General features: G+C 42.3%; 1 protein-coding gene across 2 annotated transcripts in view; it reads right to left on the bottom strand.

Moving 5' to 3' along the window:
* Positions 1–249: 249 nt before the first annotated feature.
* Positions 250–18,497, bottom strand: part of LOC123960604 (protein FAM214B) — a 30,497-nt gene continuing 12,249 nt past the window's right edge. Inside the window, exons 2-11 of one of the 2 annotated variants that reach the window (XM_046035445.1) lie at positions 16,309–16,528; positions 9,243–9,429; positions 8,784–8,944; positions 6,710–8,054; positions 5,051–5,109; positions 4,440–4,539; positions 3,394–3,552; positions 2,463–2,531; positions 1,934–2,139; positions 250–1,646 (exon numbers count right to left, since the gene is read on the bottom strand). In XM_046035445.1, the coding sequence (XP_045891401.1) occupies positions 1,493–1,646; positions 1,934–2,139; positions 2,463–2,531; positions 3,394–3,552; positions 4,440–4,539; positions 5,051–5,109; positions 6,710–7,882 (1,920 nt within the window). In that variant the 5' untranslated portion in view covers positions 7,883–8,054; positions 8,784–8,944; positions 9,243–9,429; positions 16,309–16,528 and the 3' untranslated portion in view covers positions 250–1,492. The remainder of the gene's footprint in view (positions 1,647–1,933; positions 2,140–2,462; positions 2,532–3,393; positions 3,553–4,439; positions 4,540–5,050; positions 5,110–6,709; positions 8,055–8,783; positions 8,945–9,242; positions 9,430–16,308; positions 16,529–18,497) is intronic. The other variant, XM_046035444.1, reaches the window with a different exon arrangement.

The following is an 18,497-nucleotide window of genomic DNA, read 5'->3' on the forward strand; positions in this document are numbered from 1 at the left end:
TTATAATGACACGCTGAAGAAACTGTATTTGAAATGGAACACATCTAAGTCCCTTAATTGGGTCAGTAATTGAGTGGAAAGCCAATGTTCAATAACAGCAATGATGTGGTAAAAAGTATGATTTCCACAATGATTGTCAATCAAACACAACAACAACAAACGCAGGTGCTACTCGCCAGTCGCAGAGTTTATTCTTTTAAATATACATAGACTTTTTCCTCATATTAAATACCCCACCACCCTTCCCTCCCTTATCATCCCTCCCTCCTCCCATTTCTTCCCTCACACAATTCTTTGCTTTCTCCGTTCCCCCCTCCAGAGAGAAAGCCCGTCCGGCTGAAAAACACACTCTACTTTGTGCAGCATATTGCTTATTAAGACATTTGCGAAAACATAAATTAAAAATACTACGGCTTTTTGTTTTTTTTTAATTTTTTTCCTGATCCAACATCAGACTGATCTGAACAGAATCTAAAAAAAATAAAAATAAAACAGCACAGTGTCCCTCAGTCTGGCTACATAAAATAAACTGGATTCACCTGTTTTTCATGACTTGGTGTGACCCTCCTGGCTTGAATTGCACACAGTGGTCTGTACCATGATAGGTGAAATGGTAAGAATAGAAATTTATTCTACAACAGACGTCCTGAGTTTGGTCAAATCATGTCCGTGTGTTGTTCATCATGTGTTAAATGATAAGACATCCAATCAAGATAGCTGATTCCATTTCAGCCTTTGCTTTCACTAGGGTTTGTGTCCCTGCTCACCTTCGCAGGTCATAAAGTGTGTAAGTGCGTGAAAAGTGGAAGGGGGAAATCATTTTATGCACCCCACAATCAGTGATGTGCTTATTGTTTGTGGCCTTTTGTCAAATCGAAAGTTGTGAAAAATGATTGGTCCGATGAGTCGGTTGGAGCTGCAGGCAGAGTGAAGGACAGTGTGATACGGCACTAGAGGAAAATTCAGGTGTTTAAGTCACAAGGCATGCATGTTAACACTGAACTCAGAGTCTCCACCAGAAAGTGTTTCAGCTGTGACGTGTGTGGTATGTGCTGTGCGTGAGTCTTGTCAGTCTGTTTTGGTGTGTGTATCAGTGTCGGTGACTCTCTTTATTTGTACAGATGGAGGTGTTGTAGAAGTCCTGCTTTTGACTGCATGCATGCTGGACTGCTCCTACACTAGTATTTCTAATATTTTTTATATATTTTCAGTGAATGGAAAATACAAGGAATGTCGTGTTTGGTTGATTGACATTGTTCACCAATTTGTTTTTTACTTTAAATGGAGAATAAATGCATAAAAAGCAGGACTTTTGCTATTACCAACTCTGTATCATATGTGCATGTGTGTCTTGTGTGCATGTGGCGTGTCTCATCAAGTCTTATCAAGTTTTGGGTCCATCATTCTAGCAGTCTTTCTGTTTCCCTCCCTCCTCTTCAGGAAGCACAGGAGGGGCGTTGGCATTAGGGAGGGTCAAAGGGTCAGGCGGGGGTCACACACGGGGGGAGTACTTAGGGTTTCTTGGCACCTCGGTGAAAGATTTCAGCTCATAAGGGATCCCTGTGTCCACTTCGATGGATTTGCGGGAGAATAGCAGCCGGATATCATTGTGCAAGTAGATCTTCCCAGATTTGGAGCTCTGGAATCTGAGAAAGTCAAAAAAAACAAAAAAAAAACAAGTTTGTGTAAAACACTTTCTTTTAATGAAGTGTACAAATATTTTGCTAGTATTCAATAAAAAAAATTATGTGTGTACCTACATAAAATTATTAAGAATAAACATTTTGTTCACAGTGTAACACTCACAATTAAACTTTTTAAGTTATTATTATAATCTTGAGATACGTTTCCAGACACCACAACACAGGCTAATAAAGCATAAACAAAATATCAGGTGTAAAAGTAATGCAGACAGCTGAAACCTAGGTCATACCTGAGATGTATCAGGTAACAGAGAATCTTCTTCCTATCTAGCACTCCGCCCCCTGGAGACGCCTCGCCTTTCCCCTCAACCCCCTCCTCTACAGGCACCAGGAAGATACGGTGGCGCAGGAAGGTCATGTGATTGACTGGCATGTCGCCAAAGTTGTAGGTCACCAGGAACATCTTCACCACAGTTTTGTTGGGATTAAATAAGGTCTGAGAACAGATGTCCGACCAAAGTCAGCATTTCAAACAGCAAGAAAAATAAGACTGCTGTCAGTGGTTTTAAGCAAACAGTATACAAGAGGTTATCTTTTAAATTTAAACCACAAAAAACTACTTCACACAGTTTAATCTATGTAGTGATCAGTACATGACCCCTATAGTATGATTTTTATGACATATTCTATGATGGCATGGAATATGTTGAGGTCATGAAAATCATAAAACATTATGGTTGCACAGATGAAATATCTCTGAAAGATTTTTTTATCTGCAACCTTCTCCTGAGCAAAGAACAAGAGAAAAGACAAACTTACCACTTGAATGGTCCCTGCTTTGGGTATGCTGTATCCTTTCTTTCCAAGAGGCTCGAGGGATATCACCCCCTGTGAGGGAGAGAGACAGAGACATGGTACTGATTAAATGTCCTCAGTCACTGTAATGGCGAAATAACACGTATTCTTTGGTATATGTTAATAGCTGTAAACCTCTACATCAGGATGAGGATCTGGATTAAATGCACTAAAATTAAGGAGGAACCGTATGAGGGCAGCATTACAATAGTCATTTTAATTTCTGGTTACATCTACTGATGAGACACAAAAACACAAAAAAACAAACTAAATGAAAGCGGACTAACTCTGAAATCACAACATCATGCTGTAGTTACAAAGGCAGCTACACAGGGATTACTATTACATTAAATGCCAATTAACAGTTCAAAGAACTGATCAAAAGAGGCCTGACATTCACCACTTTTATAGACAATTCAAAGTCAACATGAGGCATGAAGTTAATTAAGAAACTGAAAACAGCTGGTTTCCAAATGGCCCAGTGTCCAATTGTGAGCAGGACTAAAGTTGTTCACATGCTAATGCTGGTCCTATCTTACTAAGGACTTATGATTATATATGATGAATGTATAATATTCAGTGCTGTGGACAAATGTGGGAAAAGTCTTCACAATATATGCATGAAAGGAAAAAGTTGCCACTATTTTTGCATCTGGTTCTGAAGAAACAAGCAAACATCAACCGTGTTGAAGCCATTTCTATATTTGTTATTGTTTTGGGTAGTTGTTCTGATCTAATTTTTTTTCAGTGAGGTAATTATTTTCATTCTAGCAAACAAGCTACTTGCCATGTGCAAAAAACAGAGTTGGTTTTCTGTTTGGTTTACTGTTTGTGCTTGATTAAGTGCACACACACACAGTATCTTGCAGACACACACACACACAGAGATACTGACCAGGAAGGGTGAGGGTGCGCTTTGCTCTGAGATGTCGTAGTACGTAACCTGCACAGGCAGGGTGACATGCTGTGGGCAATAGGATCCGCTGGCACCGATCTCTGCCGTAAAGCCTTCGATCCGGCCTGAGGGGGAGAATCGTCCCTTCAGTATGGACTCCTGGGATACACAAGACAAGGAGAAGGGGGTATATAGTGACGAATAGGAGCCTTTTAAAACTACTCTTTAATATCCAATGTGGGTTAAAATCAAGGGCAAATGGACTTTGCTGAAGATACTTGAAAGTGCTCTCATCCAAGGGCTCTCTAATACTCTAAAACTGTAAAACGGGCAGGGTTTACGGCTGCAGTCTGAGTCAACTTTGGCCGTAAAATCAGAGAAACACCCTACTTAGACTGTGAAATCCATATTTCGTTATCTTAACTGAAATCAAAGAAGTGTTGAAAACAATAAAAAAAAAAAGATGCATCTGCAGGCCAACAACAAAGTAAAGTGTTAAAATCATGAACTAACATTATTACATTGTTACCTGTTTTAAGTCATTTAAATGCTCATATATTAGGACCCTCTGTTTTTAAATTAGCTCCACTAAGGAATAATCCTGGGCGAGGCTCTACAACAATTAGAATTAGAAAAACAGCTAAGCCTACTTACACACACACACACACACATTCACTTTACTCTCCCTGCACCTTACTTTCCATTATTATTTTAATTTCATTTGTTTGATTTTAGCCTGTGAATATTATAAACATCATAAAAGGTAGAATTTATGGCTGAGCTATTGTACTGAAATGCAATAGCTCTGAAATGCATTACATTGTACAGGTGCGCCTAATAAAGCGGCCACAGAGTGTATGTCTTCAAAGACAAGACTGTTCCCGGCTCCACTTGGAATGGGTTAACAGTGGTTAAGGTTGGGTCTGCAGCTGGGCCTGTCAATATGTCATGGACACCAGCACCACCTTTGAGTTACGTTTGTCTCCTGAAGTTACAACACAGAAATCACACGGTATTAAATAATACATATTAAATAAAATTTGTACCTCGAAGTTGCCAAGTAGTGATCTGCTGATGGAAGATGAGGGCCAACTGGAACGTGTGGAGCGGCTGGTGTCTGTGTGTCTGCCGCTGCGCAGCTGGCGACTGAATATGACCACAAACACACACAAAACAGGCTGGTGGTTAGTGGCTAAGATTACAAAAATGTCGTCTTAACCGAAATTTCATATGCCTCTTAGTGTGTCTGAGTATTCAAGTCCAGACAACAGAACCCTTTAATTTAGAATAACATATAACCTACGCTAACTCCCACCTTCTTTCCCTCTTATGGCTTTGCTGCAGTCAATCTGACCGACATTCAACTGATCTCATCCATCCACACGTACACACACACACACACACACACACACGTACACACACACACACACACACACACACACACACACACACACACACACACACACACACACACACACACACACACACACACACACACACACACACACACACACACACACACGTACACACACGTACACACTGCACTGGCTGAAGATGAAATATTGTTCTCTTAATCAGTTTTTAGAAGACTTTAGATTTATATCTTTTTAATATTGGCATTTGTTATATATATATAAAAAACTGATGGAGCACTCACCTTTTCAGCCTCAGACCACTTTTTAGCCGTCTTCCTGATCTTGTACATTCTGCAGCAGTCTGAAAAGAGACAAAAAAAAAAAAAGGAAATTCTGTTTTATTTCCCCCCTTCTATTAATCTCCTGATTCATGCCAGCAGAGACAGCTATTCACAAACGAGTAACTTGCTTGAAATGTTAAAACATTAAATACACACAGAAAATATTTGACCCTCAAATGAAGAATAAATGGGCTTGTGTTTGTGTTTTTCCGTGGGAGAAATTTGTATGTGTAATTGTGTATTTCAGGTGTTCTCTTACTTACAGAGCACTGACTACTGGAAGTTGCGTCACACGCATAAACATTCCCCATTTCCAGGCAGCCATTCATCGTACAGGCCACCCAACTGTCAGGTGACTCTTCACTAGCCAAACCAATGCTACCTGCTACCTGTTTTCTCACAGCAAACTTTTTACTCATGGTTAGTTTATTGGTATTAGCTAACCCTTGGTTACACTGGCCCTCTACAGAGCAGAGCTCTTTGTCAGCTTGTCGTCTCCTCATCACACTCAATCAGAACCACAGATGGCATTTTAGAATATTCCTCTCGTCTCCCCTTTCTGAGCCTCTTAAATATCTTTTTCTAACCTGTATTAACTGATATATCACCTGTAACCGTTTGGCCTCGCTCCTTTCCTATAACTCACTGTTCTCTGTATCCCGTCTTTCTTAAATCCATCCGTTTCTCCCTGTGCTTCCGCCTCACACTTACACTAAACACCTCTAGTCACAATGATCCCACCACTGTATGAAACCTAACTAGTAAACTAGTGAACCCTATTGTCACCATTAGCACACTCCCCATCCCACAAACCCACACACTCAAAGCTCTTTCTGGCCTCCTAATGTTCAAAAATGGCAAATTCAGTTCCAGAACCATTTTTAACAGGGAGGGTGTGTGTGTGTGTGTGTGTGTGTGTGTGTGTGTGTGTGTGTGTGTGTGTGTGTGTGTGTGTGTGTGAGAGAGAGAGTGTGAGAGAGAGAGAGAGAGAGAGAAAGAGAAAGACAGCACACTCATGTGGGGAACAATGGACCCTCCCTCAATGGGCTTTATTCTGGAGCTACTCCTAGCCTGTTCCAGCGTGGCGTGATACTGAGCCAGCCATCACTTCATTATGTCACTTTTATTCTTAGTTTCTCTGTATTTATGCCTCAGCCTCTTTTCCAGGACTGTCAAGGCTCACAGATGTCTTATCATCAATTACAGACTTTAAACAGCTATTCCTTATTTAGCCTTTTAGAAGCCTCTGCATACAGTGGACTGAATGTTTTTGGTCTAAAAGCACATTATTTGCATGCAAATGTGCCGTTTTTACTGTATACTGCAACAAAATCACCTAGCACAAAATATTTCCATTTCCATCTTTACATCCCTCAGGTATTTTCTGATATGATTCTGTGCCTTTTTGGACCACAACTGCTCTGTTTGCCACTGTTCACTGTGTGCTAAGCTAACATGCAATGTAGCTACCCGTACACCGTGAGTGTTTCGGTCTTGTGAATGCTAGCTATTAACTAGTTCTTGGAACTATAGGCTGATGTAGTTATTTTGGCAAATTAGATTACTCAAAGCAAATTTCTGAGTGAGATGTATGACGTGTATGTGTATGAGTGTGCTGACCTTGGGCCGGTCCCATGCAGAGGGCAGCAGGTGGTTCCAGTAAGGGGCAGCTTTAGCATCAGTGCTGCGACATGAGGTCGGGCCAAGTCCTGGAGCCAACAATGACAACCTGCTTCTCTTGGATGTAGAGGGTCCCTCATCTTCTGAACAAGACTCCCCTGTGTCGCTTGGGGACAGCAGCCTCTTTTTGGCTGGCCAGTGGCCTCCAGAGGACAGACGGTGGCCATTACTGCTGGGAGTTTTCTCCCAGGAAGCCAGGCCATTAGACGAGGAGGCAGCCTGGGTGGCACTTCGCTCAGGTGGGGAAGATTCAAGTCCAGCTTCCCACTCAGTGGCCTCCCCTGGTTCATGCAGCTCTGTGTGGTGTGGGGGGGAGAAAGGGCCTGGTGGGCTGGTGGGGCTAGCAGGGTTTGGAGTTTCATACACGGGCATTTCATATAGGTGGGGGCTGGGCTGGCCTCCAGATGAGCCATTACTACAGCTCTCATTTCCAGGGCTACCTAGTGAGTAGCCCCCGCTAGGTGGCTCACTCTTGGCTGAGTTTCCGAGGGAATGGCCCTGGTCACAGAGATGCCCATGTGGGTCACACATTGGGGGTGATTTAGGTGAGAGTGGCGCAAAAACATCAGGAATGGGCCTGTCATGATTGTGCTGGGTTGGGCGGCGGGAGGGGTTGTGGCTTGGGGAAAGTGGTGGAGACCTGGGTGACAGTCCTCCCTCAGAGTCTCTGTGCTCCATCTGTGTGTAAGAGTATACAGAAGCAGGCCCACCAGGGGCAGTCGCTAACCCCATCCCAACACCTTGAGCCGGGGCTGGCCCACACAGCACCCCTCCTTCCAATGCCTCCTTGTCAGAGGAGTCCCCCAGGTGGGGGCGCTTATGAGTCAACTGGGGCTCCTCTAGACCCCTTTTCACACCCAACCGGACAGGCCTCTGTTGGGTATCAGTGTGGGATTCGGTGGAGGTAGAAAATCCCCCCAACTGGGAGAAAATGGAGAGCTGGTAGACCTTTTGGAGCCGCAATTCCTCCTGTCCAAAGTGCCTAGGTGCCCCTGGTCTGACGCCAGGGTCTAGGCCATGTGTTGGGGCTGTGGGTGGAGGCAGGTCGCCCCCCTGGGCTGGAAGCTCTAATGGAGCCTTTTTGTGGGCTAACTCCACATGAATGTGCCGCATGGTTCCTATGTTTGAGGATGAGAGTCTTGACTAACTTATGTGCAACAGGGTCAAGTAGGTCCTCACAAGTGCCAAGAGGCAGAGCAAGATGTTCCACAGGAATAGGAAGTCCTATAGTTCCTGTTGTGGTGTTGTCAAACAGTGTGAACCAGGAAGCTGAGCTGCACAGCACCTGAGAGGAACAAAATATATAGTTTTACTATTCAGAACAGATTTTAAAAAAGTGATTAATAAATAGTAGATAGTATGAGCAATGGAAAACAAAATCGCATGAAGAAGGCATGGAGCTGTCCTAAGCTGTCAACAATGATGTGAGATATCTGTAATTTAGGGTCTTTAGGTTCTGAATAAAGTAATTTCTTTTGCATAACACATAAATGATTTTGCTACATATTTTAATAGAATTAATGTATCTCATACAGTATGCATGTTTCCTGTCTTTTACAGAGTACTGACTGACACCCATTGACACAGCAAGAATAAACCATAAACATTATAAACAGTCAGTCAACTCACACTAATTATATCTGGAACATGCTTGATGAAGACACTCTGACATTTCAGCCAGGTGTGTGCAGAATACCCCCATTTTATTTTTATTTCAGAAGACATGCAGAACTATATGATAAACAAGATGATATAACAAATTACTCCAGGGTGTAACTGTTTTACAGTCTTGGCTCCTTCCCTTAATGTGACTGCAAAAGAATGGTGTGACTTTCACTATTGGTTTTGTAGAAAACCTTTTCAGCCCTCAAAACTGTTCTTGCCACAAAAAGGTGCAGGGGAAATCAGGCACTTATATTTATAGATATGGTCTATTTGAACATAAAAAGGCATAAGTTATCTCATGTCTAACTAAATGATATATTGAAGACAATGCCCAAGATCAGCATCTTACCTCTGTGCTCGTCCTTGTCTAATTCTGCCCGTGTGGACAACCTGCATCTGGCACAACATCTGGAAGTTGTGTCTAAAATGGCAGCTGCCATTAAACAACCAAGATAGGTAAACAGTAAACAGTAAAGACCACAGAGGAAGCAGGGGTGAAGGAGCTATAACCTGAGGAGAAATAAAAAAGGTTGGTGGTTTGTCAGTGAAAATGCGATAAACAAACACCATGATGAATATCATAGTTTATGAATCAAAGTTACTACAGTGTGTTTATGTATGAACATCTTGGATATATATATCCAATAATAAAAACTGTTTTAATTTGTTTTAATACTAGAAGTTATATGTAATTCGTTTAGGCAACCAATTGCATTACATGAACCGCATTACATTTGTATGTTTAAGAAAGACATTTAGTATAGAATGGTCTGAAATTATAAGTTGCCATCCTGAAGGCAAAACTTACCAGAGGGGCAGAGTGTCAACGATGTAGGAGGCTCTTGTGAGGAAATTTTTCTGAACCAGAATCGGAAATAACTCTATTGGGGCTGCCTCTGTGATTGGCTGATAGCCAGACACGCCCTCCTTGGTCACCTGGGCGTGAGGTGTGGCACAGCTGTGGCATCATGACAGGGTCATTCCACCCAGAATCACTGAAAAGACAGAAAGACATAGAAACAAATCAAATCAGTGGTCAGTCAGTTGCCTTGACTTTAACAGTCATTCAGATGAGAATATTCCTCCTGAAAAACACACAAAGATTATGACAGATATTGATGTCCACACTCAAAATTACCCCAAAGAAAGCCACAAAAACAAACGAGCGTCCTCATACCTGTGTATACTTGACCAAACATACACTACAGATATAGGAACACATACTGTGTAAAAGTTAGGAAGTCAATAATAAAGCCTGTTTCTGAACTTGAGATGAACACAAAAGGCAAATCAGTTAAATAATCCATAATAAATTCATTCCCTCATCATTGAAGTACTCAAGTTAAATGAGGCAGACATATTCCTGTCATTCCCTTTTATTTTCTATAGCCAAAATACCCAATTTTGAGTTAAAAAACACTCTGGGTTGAGGATCGAACTCGTGGAGCAGAGAATTGACGTTTCCAGTTCTAACTTGGCACTAAATGGTGCTAGGCCAAGAGAAGTGGGACGTTTCCCGACCCACTTGGACCAGAACTTGGGAATGTGTGTGTGTGTGTGTGCGTGTGCGCTGTTGCCATGGCAACCGGTAGCCCAAGGATAACGGCTCCTTTGTGCTTGGCCACAAAGGGGGAGAAAATGAAGCAGAGCAAAAGAGAGAGAGAGAGAGAGAGAGAGAGAGAGAGAGAGAGAGAGAGAGAGAGAGAGAGAGAGAGAGAGAGAGAGAGAGAGAGAGAGAGAGAGAGATGGGGGTGCTGGGGTGCAGGGGGAGGCGGGCAAAGATGCTCCTCTGAGAAAATATCTACATACAAAAACAAAATGGCTGTCCTCCATGAGGTGTGTACAGCCAGCCAAAAAATTCAACACATTGTGATAAAGGACGTTCTATTAACCAAAAGCAGGCAAAATAATTTGATTCAAGTGCTTATACATTTCATCCAAAACTTGAAATGTAAACTGTGACAACTGGAGGAGCCAAGAAAGCTACTCTGACCAACACCCTGCTGGCACCCATGTAAAAATCAGTAAAGAAGAGAAATACATTTGTCCAGTTACTTCACCCTCTAGCATTTCCTTTTGAATCATCTTGACAAAACAGTGCTGACGCATAAGGAGATCCACTGGATACACAGAAGTAGATATTGAGAGTTGTTTGTGGTATTTTCCACTAGATTGAAACACACCTGAAATGAATGCTGAATACAATTCTCAAATTGCTTCACAAATATGTAATGATCAAACTACTCTAGGTGACTTGCAGCAGGTGTTTAAAATGCTTGGCTGACAAATACTGACAATACTTATATGAGCATGTATTGTGTTTCATATCATTTCTCAAACCGAACTCTCCATTCATCTCTAGTCCTTAACTTTGACTTCAAAGAAAGGAGGGATTATCTGTCAAAGATGACACAAGAACGAGAGGAATCTAGACAAAAGTACATAAAAAGGGGAAAAAAAGAGACAGACTGACCCTCCACTCCCCCTATTTACATTAAAAAAGGATGTCAGGAGTGAAGTCTTTGTCACCTGTAATTACACACATGTCATATGGTTTCAATGCAGTCACACAACCCTACCTTTGGTCGAACCCAGGTTGCGCAGACATATGCACAAACACATGAGTGCCTTTCCCAAAATTCAGGGCCAAACCAGAAATGTCCCAGTCACACAGGGATATCTGTTTATTTTATTAGCAAGTCAAATGACAAAAGATAGGCAGCATGTCAAAGGCGTATGAGTTCGATTAGCACAATACAAAGAATCACCTCCTCTTGTTGTCCCCTCCCTCCTGAAGACAGGTGAAGTCTCCAGGGTGAGCGCCCAGGGGTGGACACGGAGTGGGGGATGGGGATAGAATGGAGAGCAGTCAGTAATGAGTATTTATAGTCACAGCCTATGTCAGAGCTCACTGGGAGTACCCAAAGGTTCTCTGCTAGATCCCACTTGATTTCTGACCTTATTTTGAACTAGCTGAGCCGGAGGCTGGCAGAGGCTGCCCATCCCTTTTCAGGCTTGATCCAGGAGCCAACAGAGGAGTAGAAACACTCCTGGCTTCTCCCCAAGAAAGGCTTCAGGTTGCTGGGCCTGTGTGCTAGCTTAGACTTGAGTACTTAAACACACCATTACTGCACTGCTGAACACAGTATTGGTTTACACTCACACTAGCACCTAATTTAGTCAATTAGACATTTTCACCCGTAGTCTACAAGTACAATGTGCTCTGTGTAAAATGAACTTGATCTGTGCACACTTGAATGTGTGCTACTCACAGTCAAGGATATGAAAAAACTAATCACACACACACACACACACACACACACACACACAGTGCTTCTGCTTTTGTTGTTACAATCTCCTTGTACTTCTTACATATTACCATGGTTTGAAGTACATCTTTTGTAACCAAACCACTACCACACTACTGAAGTCGGTCCTCTTTTTAGAACAAACTCCTCTACTGTGGAGCCGGTAGGAATGTTACTTTTGCTTTAGCCATACTTATTTCAGTGTGCGACAGTATGAGGTCATCACGTTAAACAAAATGGAATATTGCCATTATCACAATACGATTTTTTAAATCATATTAAAATTTATAATAATATATCATAACCAATATGATATGGCACATCCCTAACACACACATTCATTTCTTTGCTGAATTGTAAACTGATGCTTTATTGATGATTGTATGCTGTTCCTCAAATGTTAAGTCGCTTTGGATGAAAGCGTCTGCCAAATGAGTAAATGTAAATTAGCAAATCTGTAACCGCCAACAGCAAAAATTACAATTATGCAATCAGCATCATTGGCAATCCAGGTGCAATGTCAATGTAACATCTGCAGCATATCTGAAAGTGGAGCAGCAAACAATCATTCAGAAAGAGAGAGCGAGAGCAGGAATGATGAGATGACAAAGGAATGGGAAACGCCTGATGTGAAGGAAGCAGCCAGACAGAGAGAGAGAGAGACAGAGAGAGAGAGAGAGACAGAGACAGAGAGAGAGACAGAGAGACAGAGAGAGAGAGAGAGAGAGAGAGAGAGAGGGGGGTGCTGGGGTGCAGGGGGAGGCGGGCAAAGATGCTCCTCTGAGAGATATTACAGACCATCCAAAGATCTTGAGGAAGGTATAAATAAAGCAGGAAGATCTCCCCAGTGTCGGTGCCAACTCAGAGTATCCATGGCTACAGTGCATAAACCAGCATTTAAGACTTGTTAGCTCATAGCCTAAAAATTAAACTGTCCCAAATGGCAACCCTCCATGCATATCAGTGAACCTTTTCAGATAAAATATGCTTGAAAATGTTGAAAATGGTCCAGTGGACAAATAACTGCTTCAGAAAAAAAAAATAAAAATGCTAAAAGCAGGGCTACACAGAGGAATGTATGTGGTACTCAGAAAACAGTATTTAGAAGGCTTCTCAATTTTTCAAACTAACCCTATTTTCCCATGTTTTTGTGTCTATTTGACTAATTGGACATTTATTGAAAATGGTCCAGTATTGAGAGAACAGTCGCTTTGTCGCTCTCGGCAAAGCCACCAGACTCCATTAATGAAAACAGTAATTCTACCTTGCAGAACATGAGAGTTGCTTTTCTTCTAATGTCTCTGTCGGTTAGTTTGTTCGTGTAATTGTGTGACTTTGTTGTTTGTTGTTGTAAAGGGTTGAAAACACCAAAGTCACACAATAACACAAACTAACTGATCAAGGCAGTGATGGGTAAAATTACTATTTTTGTCAAGGGAGTCTGGTTATTTTGACAGGAGTGTTACAGTGACTTTTTCTGGTTAAACAAAAAGGATCTTACTCTTTAAAAAAGGTCCGTCTCTGTAGGGATCCTTTCCATAATTTTGCCAGACACTTGTAATAACAATCTGGACATACTTTGATTGGGCTGTCGACTGCAGCATGCTCGCTCAACACAAGACCAACTTCAAAAAGTGTCACATTGACACAAAAACATAAGGTCATGCTCATTTGCATGTTCAAAGGAGGAGGAAATACAATGTGTGTGGGTGAAATAAAGACAAACGAGGGGGAAAAAAAGGTGAAAAACAATAACAGTGGCTGCTTGGGCACAGGTACCCAATGAGATCGAGAACCTGTAAAGTGGTGAAAAGACTCATTCTAGGTCTTCGCCAAGACAAACATAACAATGCATTTTGTCTTGGCGAAGACCTAGATCTGGATCAAAATGAGTGAGTCATGTGCACCCATAAAATATTGGATATATATATATATATATATATGGAATTAGCCCATAATCAAACCTGGGGAATAATTTTCCAATAAAAATAAGCCAAGGACAACAATGGGAAAATGAGATGGGACTGTTAAGGGAGAATTTGTATGTACAAAGATAACACAAAGGTCACTGTTCAGGAATCAGATTTTACTTGGAGATTTTGCTTCCAGTCTAAAATCTGATCTGGCTACTGACTTTTATTGTGGAAAAGATAACAGTCAAAATTCACCAGGGCATCCCAACCTAAGCATCAGCATCAAATAACACTAGCGCACTTACTCACATCATCTCACGTGTAGGGACTGAGGTCAAAGTGTTCAGTGCCTTTGACTGGACACATGCCTGTTGTGGAGGTAAAACATTTTGTTCAGGAGATGGTCATGACCTTCAAGGAGGATGTTTAGCTGCTGAGGCTTGTTGAAATATGTGCAGTCTGTGTCTGTGTGTTCATAAAAATGCATACACGTCTGCACATAAGAAACTTTGTGTGTCGATATGAGTGTATGAGCACCCTTTTGGCCAAGAAAAATGCATACACGAGGTCAATGGCCATCAGTCTTGGGTCAGATGACTTATAGCACATCAGGAGGTATTTCATATCATCATCATCATCATGAGAGTGGTGGTGCTGGTAGTAAAAGACTAACTCAAAGGCAAACAAGGTGCTGCCCCCCCCCCCACACAAACTGGGTTATTTGTTCTATTGAATAACTTATTAAGAGCTTGTTAGACTAAGACACTCATTAGTCATTGGAGTGACTGCAGCATCAGTATGTTAAGCAAAAACATCTGCAAAACAGACAAAAGTACACTTGGGGCCCTGTGGCTCCCTGTAAACTTTGAAATGCTACACATGGGTGGAATGAAACACACTCAAACGCACAAAAGTATACATAAACATGTCATTAGGAGGTTTGCTGACGCCTCTGACCAAGAAACCAGCTCTCAGTAAAAATGTATGGGCAGAGCGCACAGCCAGCACCTCTCCTCAGAAATACCCTGACATCTGGCCTGTGTACATTCATCACAACACTCGAATTGTGCGTGCACATGCACACACGCACACACATACACACACACACACCCCAAACAAACGCATACCGCATTAAAAGCACTATCACTTTCTGTCTTTCAGCAATTAAAGAAACACTCAACAAAATAAACAATTCAAATAAATATAGCAAAGGGGAATACAACAATCAATTACATTGAATCTACACTTGGGATTGGTTTACGGTCTTTATCAAATGTGAAACAAATACAACCACTGCATAAATCAGATGTTTTTTTTCCTGAATGCTCTCATTTGCTTTACTCCATCTTGTTTACGGGAGAAAAACAGCAGCTCTATTTACACCCTTCTGAATTTACAAGGACTTGCCTTACTTGTTTAGAGATGCTATTGTTTTATTATAATACACCACTAATTAGCCAATAGAGTTGCAAACTTTGATAAAGTAAAGCATCTGGCTCTTGAGGAAAATTTCTACCATTTTCACCAAATGTTTTTCCTCCCTTTTAGGAAAACTTTCACAGTAAAAAAACAAAAAAAGAAGCGTGAATGTTCTATGTTAATTTCTTCCATGTTTGGATTTAACTCACTCCAATGCAGAGATACGTATCAAAAACTTCAACCTGGACAGCTGATGGCAAACTTTTGACAGTCTCCATTCCCCTTTAATAAACAAATAAGTTTAGTGACAGAGGCCTTCATAGAGACACTGTGTGTGCACCAATGCAATGCCACAGTAAGCAATGATGTATTTTGAACAGCATGCAAACTTGACAGTGAATGTTTCCTTTTATGTTTTGCCCCTACTACCCCCTTACAAGAGAGAAGAGGGCATTTGGGGTCAGTGGGGTAACAAATTCAATCAGTCTTTTGTGAAAACTTGTGTTTCTATCAGCTCAGCTACACTCAGCCCTCCTTGTGTCCTCATTCTTCTCTTTACACCCTGCCTATAACAGAGGTGTGATAGCGTCAGCATGAAGTTAGCAGCCTCCCAAATGACCCGATTGTCTCATCAGCTTTTAGCAGAGACCCCACCCTAGCTACTCCCAGGACTGTACTGGGACTGGAGGCTGATAAACACACAGGCACACACACTTATGCACACATTGTCTAACACAAAAAGTTGGTATGTGCTCCTGCTAACATCACCTGTTGATTAGATTACAGGAGCCAACTAGAGTTTGGAAATCTGATCGCTGTGCATACGGGGATGGAATGACAGCCGAGTGTGTTTGAGTTGCAGACAAAGGCAGAAGACAGGAAGTAGCAATGAAAGACAAAAAGGGAGACAGGTTTCGTTGATTGAAACTGATAAACCTCTGAGCGAGACAGTGTTACACCAAACGCATACAGTACTCAGGCTGGCGAGTCATGGCAATCTGAACTAAGCTGGCTCAGTGACATAGTTGCTGAGAATGCGGTTTGACACGGGGTGCCTTTCTGTCTCTCCCTGCCTCCCTCCGTCTATATGTCTGCCTGCCTATCTGTCTGTCTGCCTGCCTGCCTTTCATGTGGCCATTTTAGGAGACGTTGAGTCACTCGAGCCCAACTGACAGTATAACAGGAGCAACATTAATACACTTGACTTGACAGCAGGAGAAGTTGTGACACTCACCCTCTCAGAAAGATGGGGATTATCTCGCTGTCTCACTCTCAGTCTCTCTCCTTCCTTCCTCTGTTTTGTCTGGTAGCTGGATGGATGACTCTGCTGCCTTTTCTTTCTGTCCTCTGTGTTTCCACTGGGTCAGCCTGCCTTCTTTCTCTCTCTCGCTCTGTCTCTCTCTCTCTCTCTCTCTCAGCTGGCTGGTTTGTTGTCTATCAGTGCTTCCTTCCTCCTGAATAATGTTGAGAAAGACAGCTACATCTTGTGCTGCCTCCCTCTGCTTGCTTTGTCAGGAGGCCTGTACTATCTCTTTCTCACTCTCAGTGTATCTTGCTTTCTTCCTGTCTACCTCTCTCCACCGTCACACATACACATCAAAACCCCATCAACAACTCGCCACCCACCCATCTCGTTCTTGCCCTCCCTCTCCTTTTCTCTCTCAGGCTCCCCCCCCTTGCCCTCTTTCTTCCTTTCTCTCATTCGCAGCCCCTCCAAAATATCTTGAATACAAAAGCCTCTTCACATGCTAGCGTTCCCCCTTTCCTCTCCTCCCATTCCTCCTCTAGCTCTCCTCTCTTCCTCTATCTACTCTCAGGCCCCTCCTTTCAACCCTGCCCTCTCCGTCTCTCTCTCTGTTTTCTTTCTGTGGGTTTCCTCTCAGCTGATAGAGCAAAGCATGCCTTGCTTTGCTCACTCAGCAGTGAAGGCATACAGAGGAGGGGGGAGTGTGTGTGTGTGTGTGTGTGTGGGGGGGGGGGGGGGGGGGGGGGGGGGGGGGGGGGGGGGGGGTTCAAGGTGATTGGCTAGATTACAGGGGGGTCAGCTGTAGTGCCTGAGGTCCTGATTGGTCAGGGGGAGGGAGTGAAAACACGGAGGAGGCGCAAGGATCCAAAGTCCCACCCACATGCTCCTGCTTGGCCTGTTCTGCAGAAGAGAACGACCAAATAGGACTTTCCCCCAACAGTGTGTGTGTGTGTCTTAACTGTCTGTCCTTGACAGCTTCAAGCATGTTTTGTGTACAGTGTATCACTTGTGTTACTTCTTCCCATAGTTTGCCATCCACATGTGTGAAATGTACACAGCGCCTATAGCCCTCACAAGCCTACAAAAGCAGAAGGCTTATCTGCTGCTGGAGTACAGATACAGAATGAAGCATCTGAAAAAGTTTATCAGCTGAGTACCAGGAGCAGCCCTTAGCTGTGTGTGTGTGCGTGTGTTTTGCCATCTGTGAGCCAATAAAGAACAGCATGTTGACTAGGCAAGAACCATTTCAAACAGACTGCCAAGGTTAAAGCATCACACACACACCTGTGTATAGTCTCTCTTACACTCACACACACACGCAGTTAAAGCACTGTGCACAAAACATACTTGAAGCTGTCAAGAACACATATTAACACACAACATCAGCCTGACCCTCTTGTCACAGACACAAACTCACACCTACCCGATTAGGCTTTATCCTTAAATAGGAAGCCAGGGCTGACGTGTTATCAGATGTGTGCTGGTCGAGACCTGTGAGACAAACCTATTGATAGCTCTCTGTCTCTTTGTGTCTGAGTTTCTGTCACTGTCTTTCTCTGACTTCTCATCGTCTATCACCTGTTCAGTTTCTATTTGTGCTACCTTGTGTCTGTTTCCAAAACAATGGAAATTTTAAGTTTGCCAGTTGCTGCTGCTTTGCCATCTAATCTTCATCATACAGAAACATGCAGATGACATACGTAGTTTTGTGGTGGTTTTCCTTCACCAAATCAAGGGTCTAAGTATATAGGGTGTTATAAGTCGTGTCTAAAGCATGTATAACGTGTGATTTAGGGTTATTTAAATAAATGTGACACTAACACTAGGCTGAGTTAACAAATCATTATTAATGACCTTGAAACAATTGTTTTGATGATTATGTTCAGAAATGGAATAATTATCTGAAAGTGGTTCATCTATGGTTTCCAGTATTTTCTGTCATACGCTCCTTCAGGTAGTTAAACAAAAACTTCTTTGTGGACATAAAGGGAGGACGTGAAATTACCTGCAACCACCAGACCAAATGCTAGTAAATACTGGCTACCTAATTTGTGCTCTACCAACCTAATTGGGAATATGAGCATTTCATTTTTTGTACCTGGAGAAAGTGGATGAACATGTTCTTATATTTTTGTAATACACATATAATTTTTAATGTAATATGTTGGATAATATCC

This window comes from Micropterus dolomieu, linkage group LG21, assembly GCF_021292245.1.
Source record: "Micropterus dolomieu isolate WLL.071019.BEF.003 ecotype Adirondacks linkage group LG21, ASM2129224v1, whole genome shotgun sequence".
NCBI classification, from domain to species: domain Eukaryota; kingdom Metazoa; phylum Chordata; class Actinopteri; order Centrarchiformes; family Centrarchidae; genus Micropterus; species Micropterus dolomieu.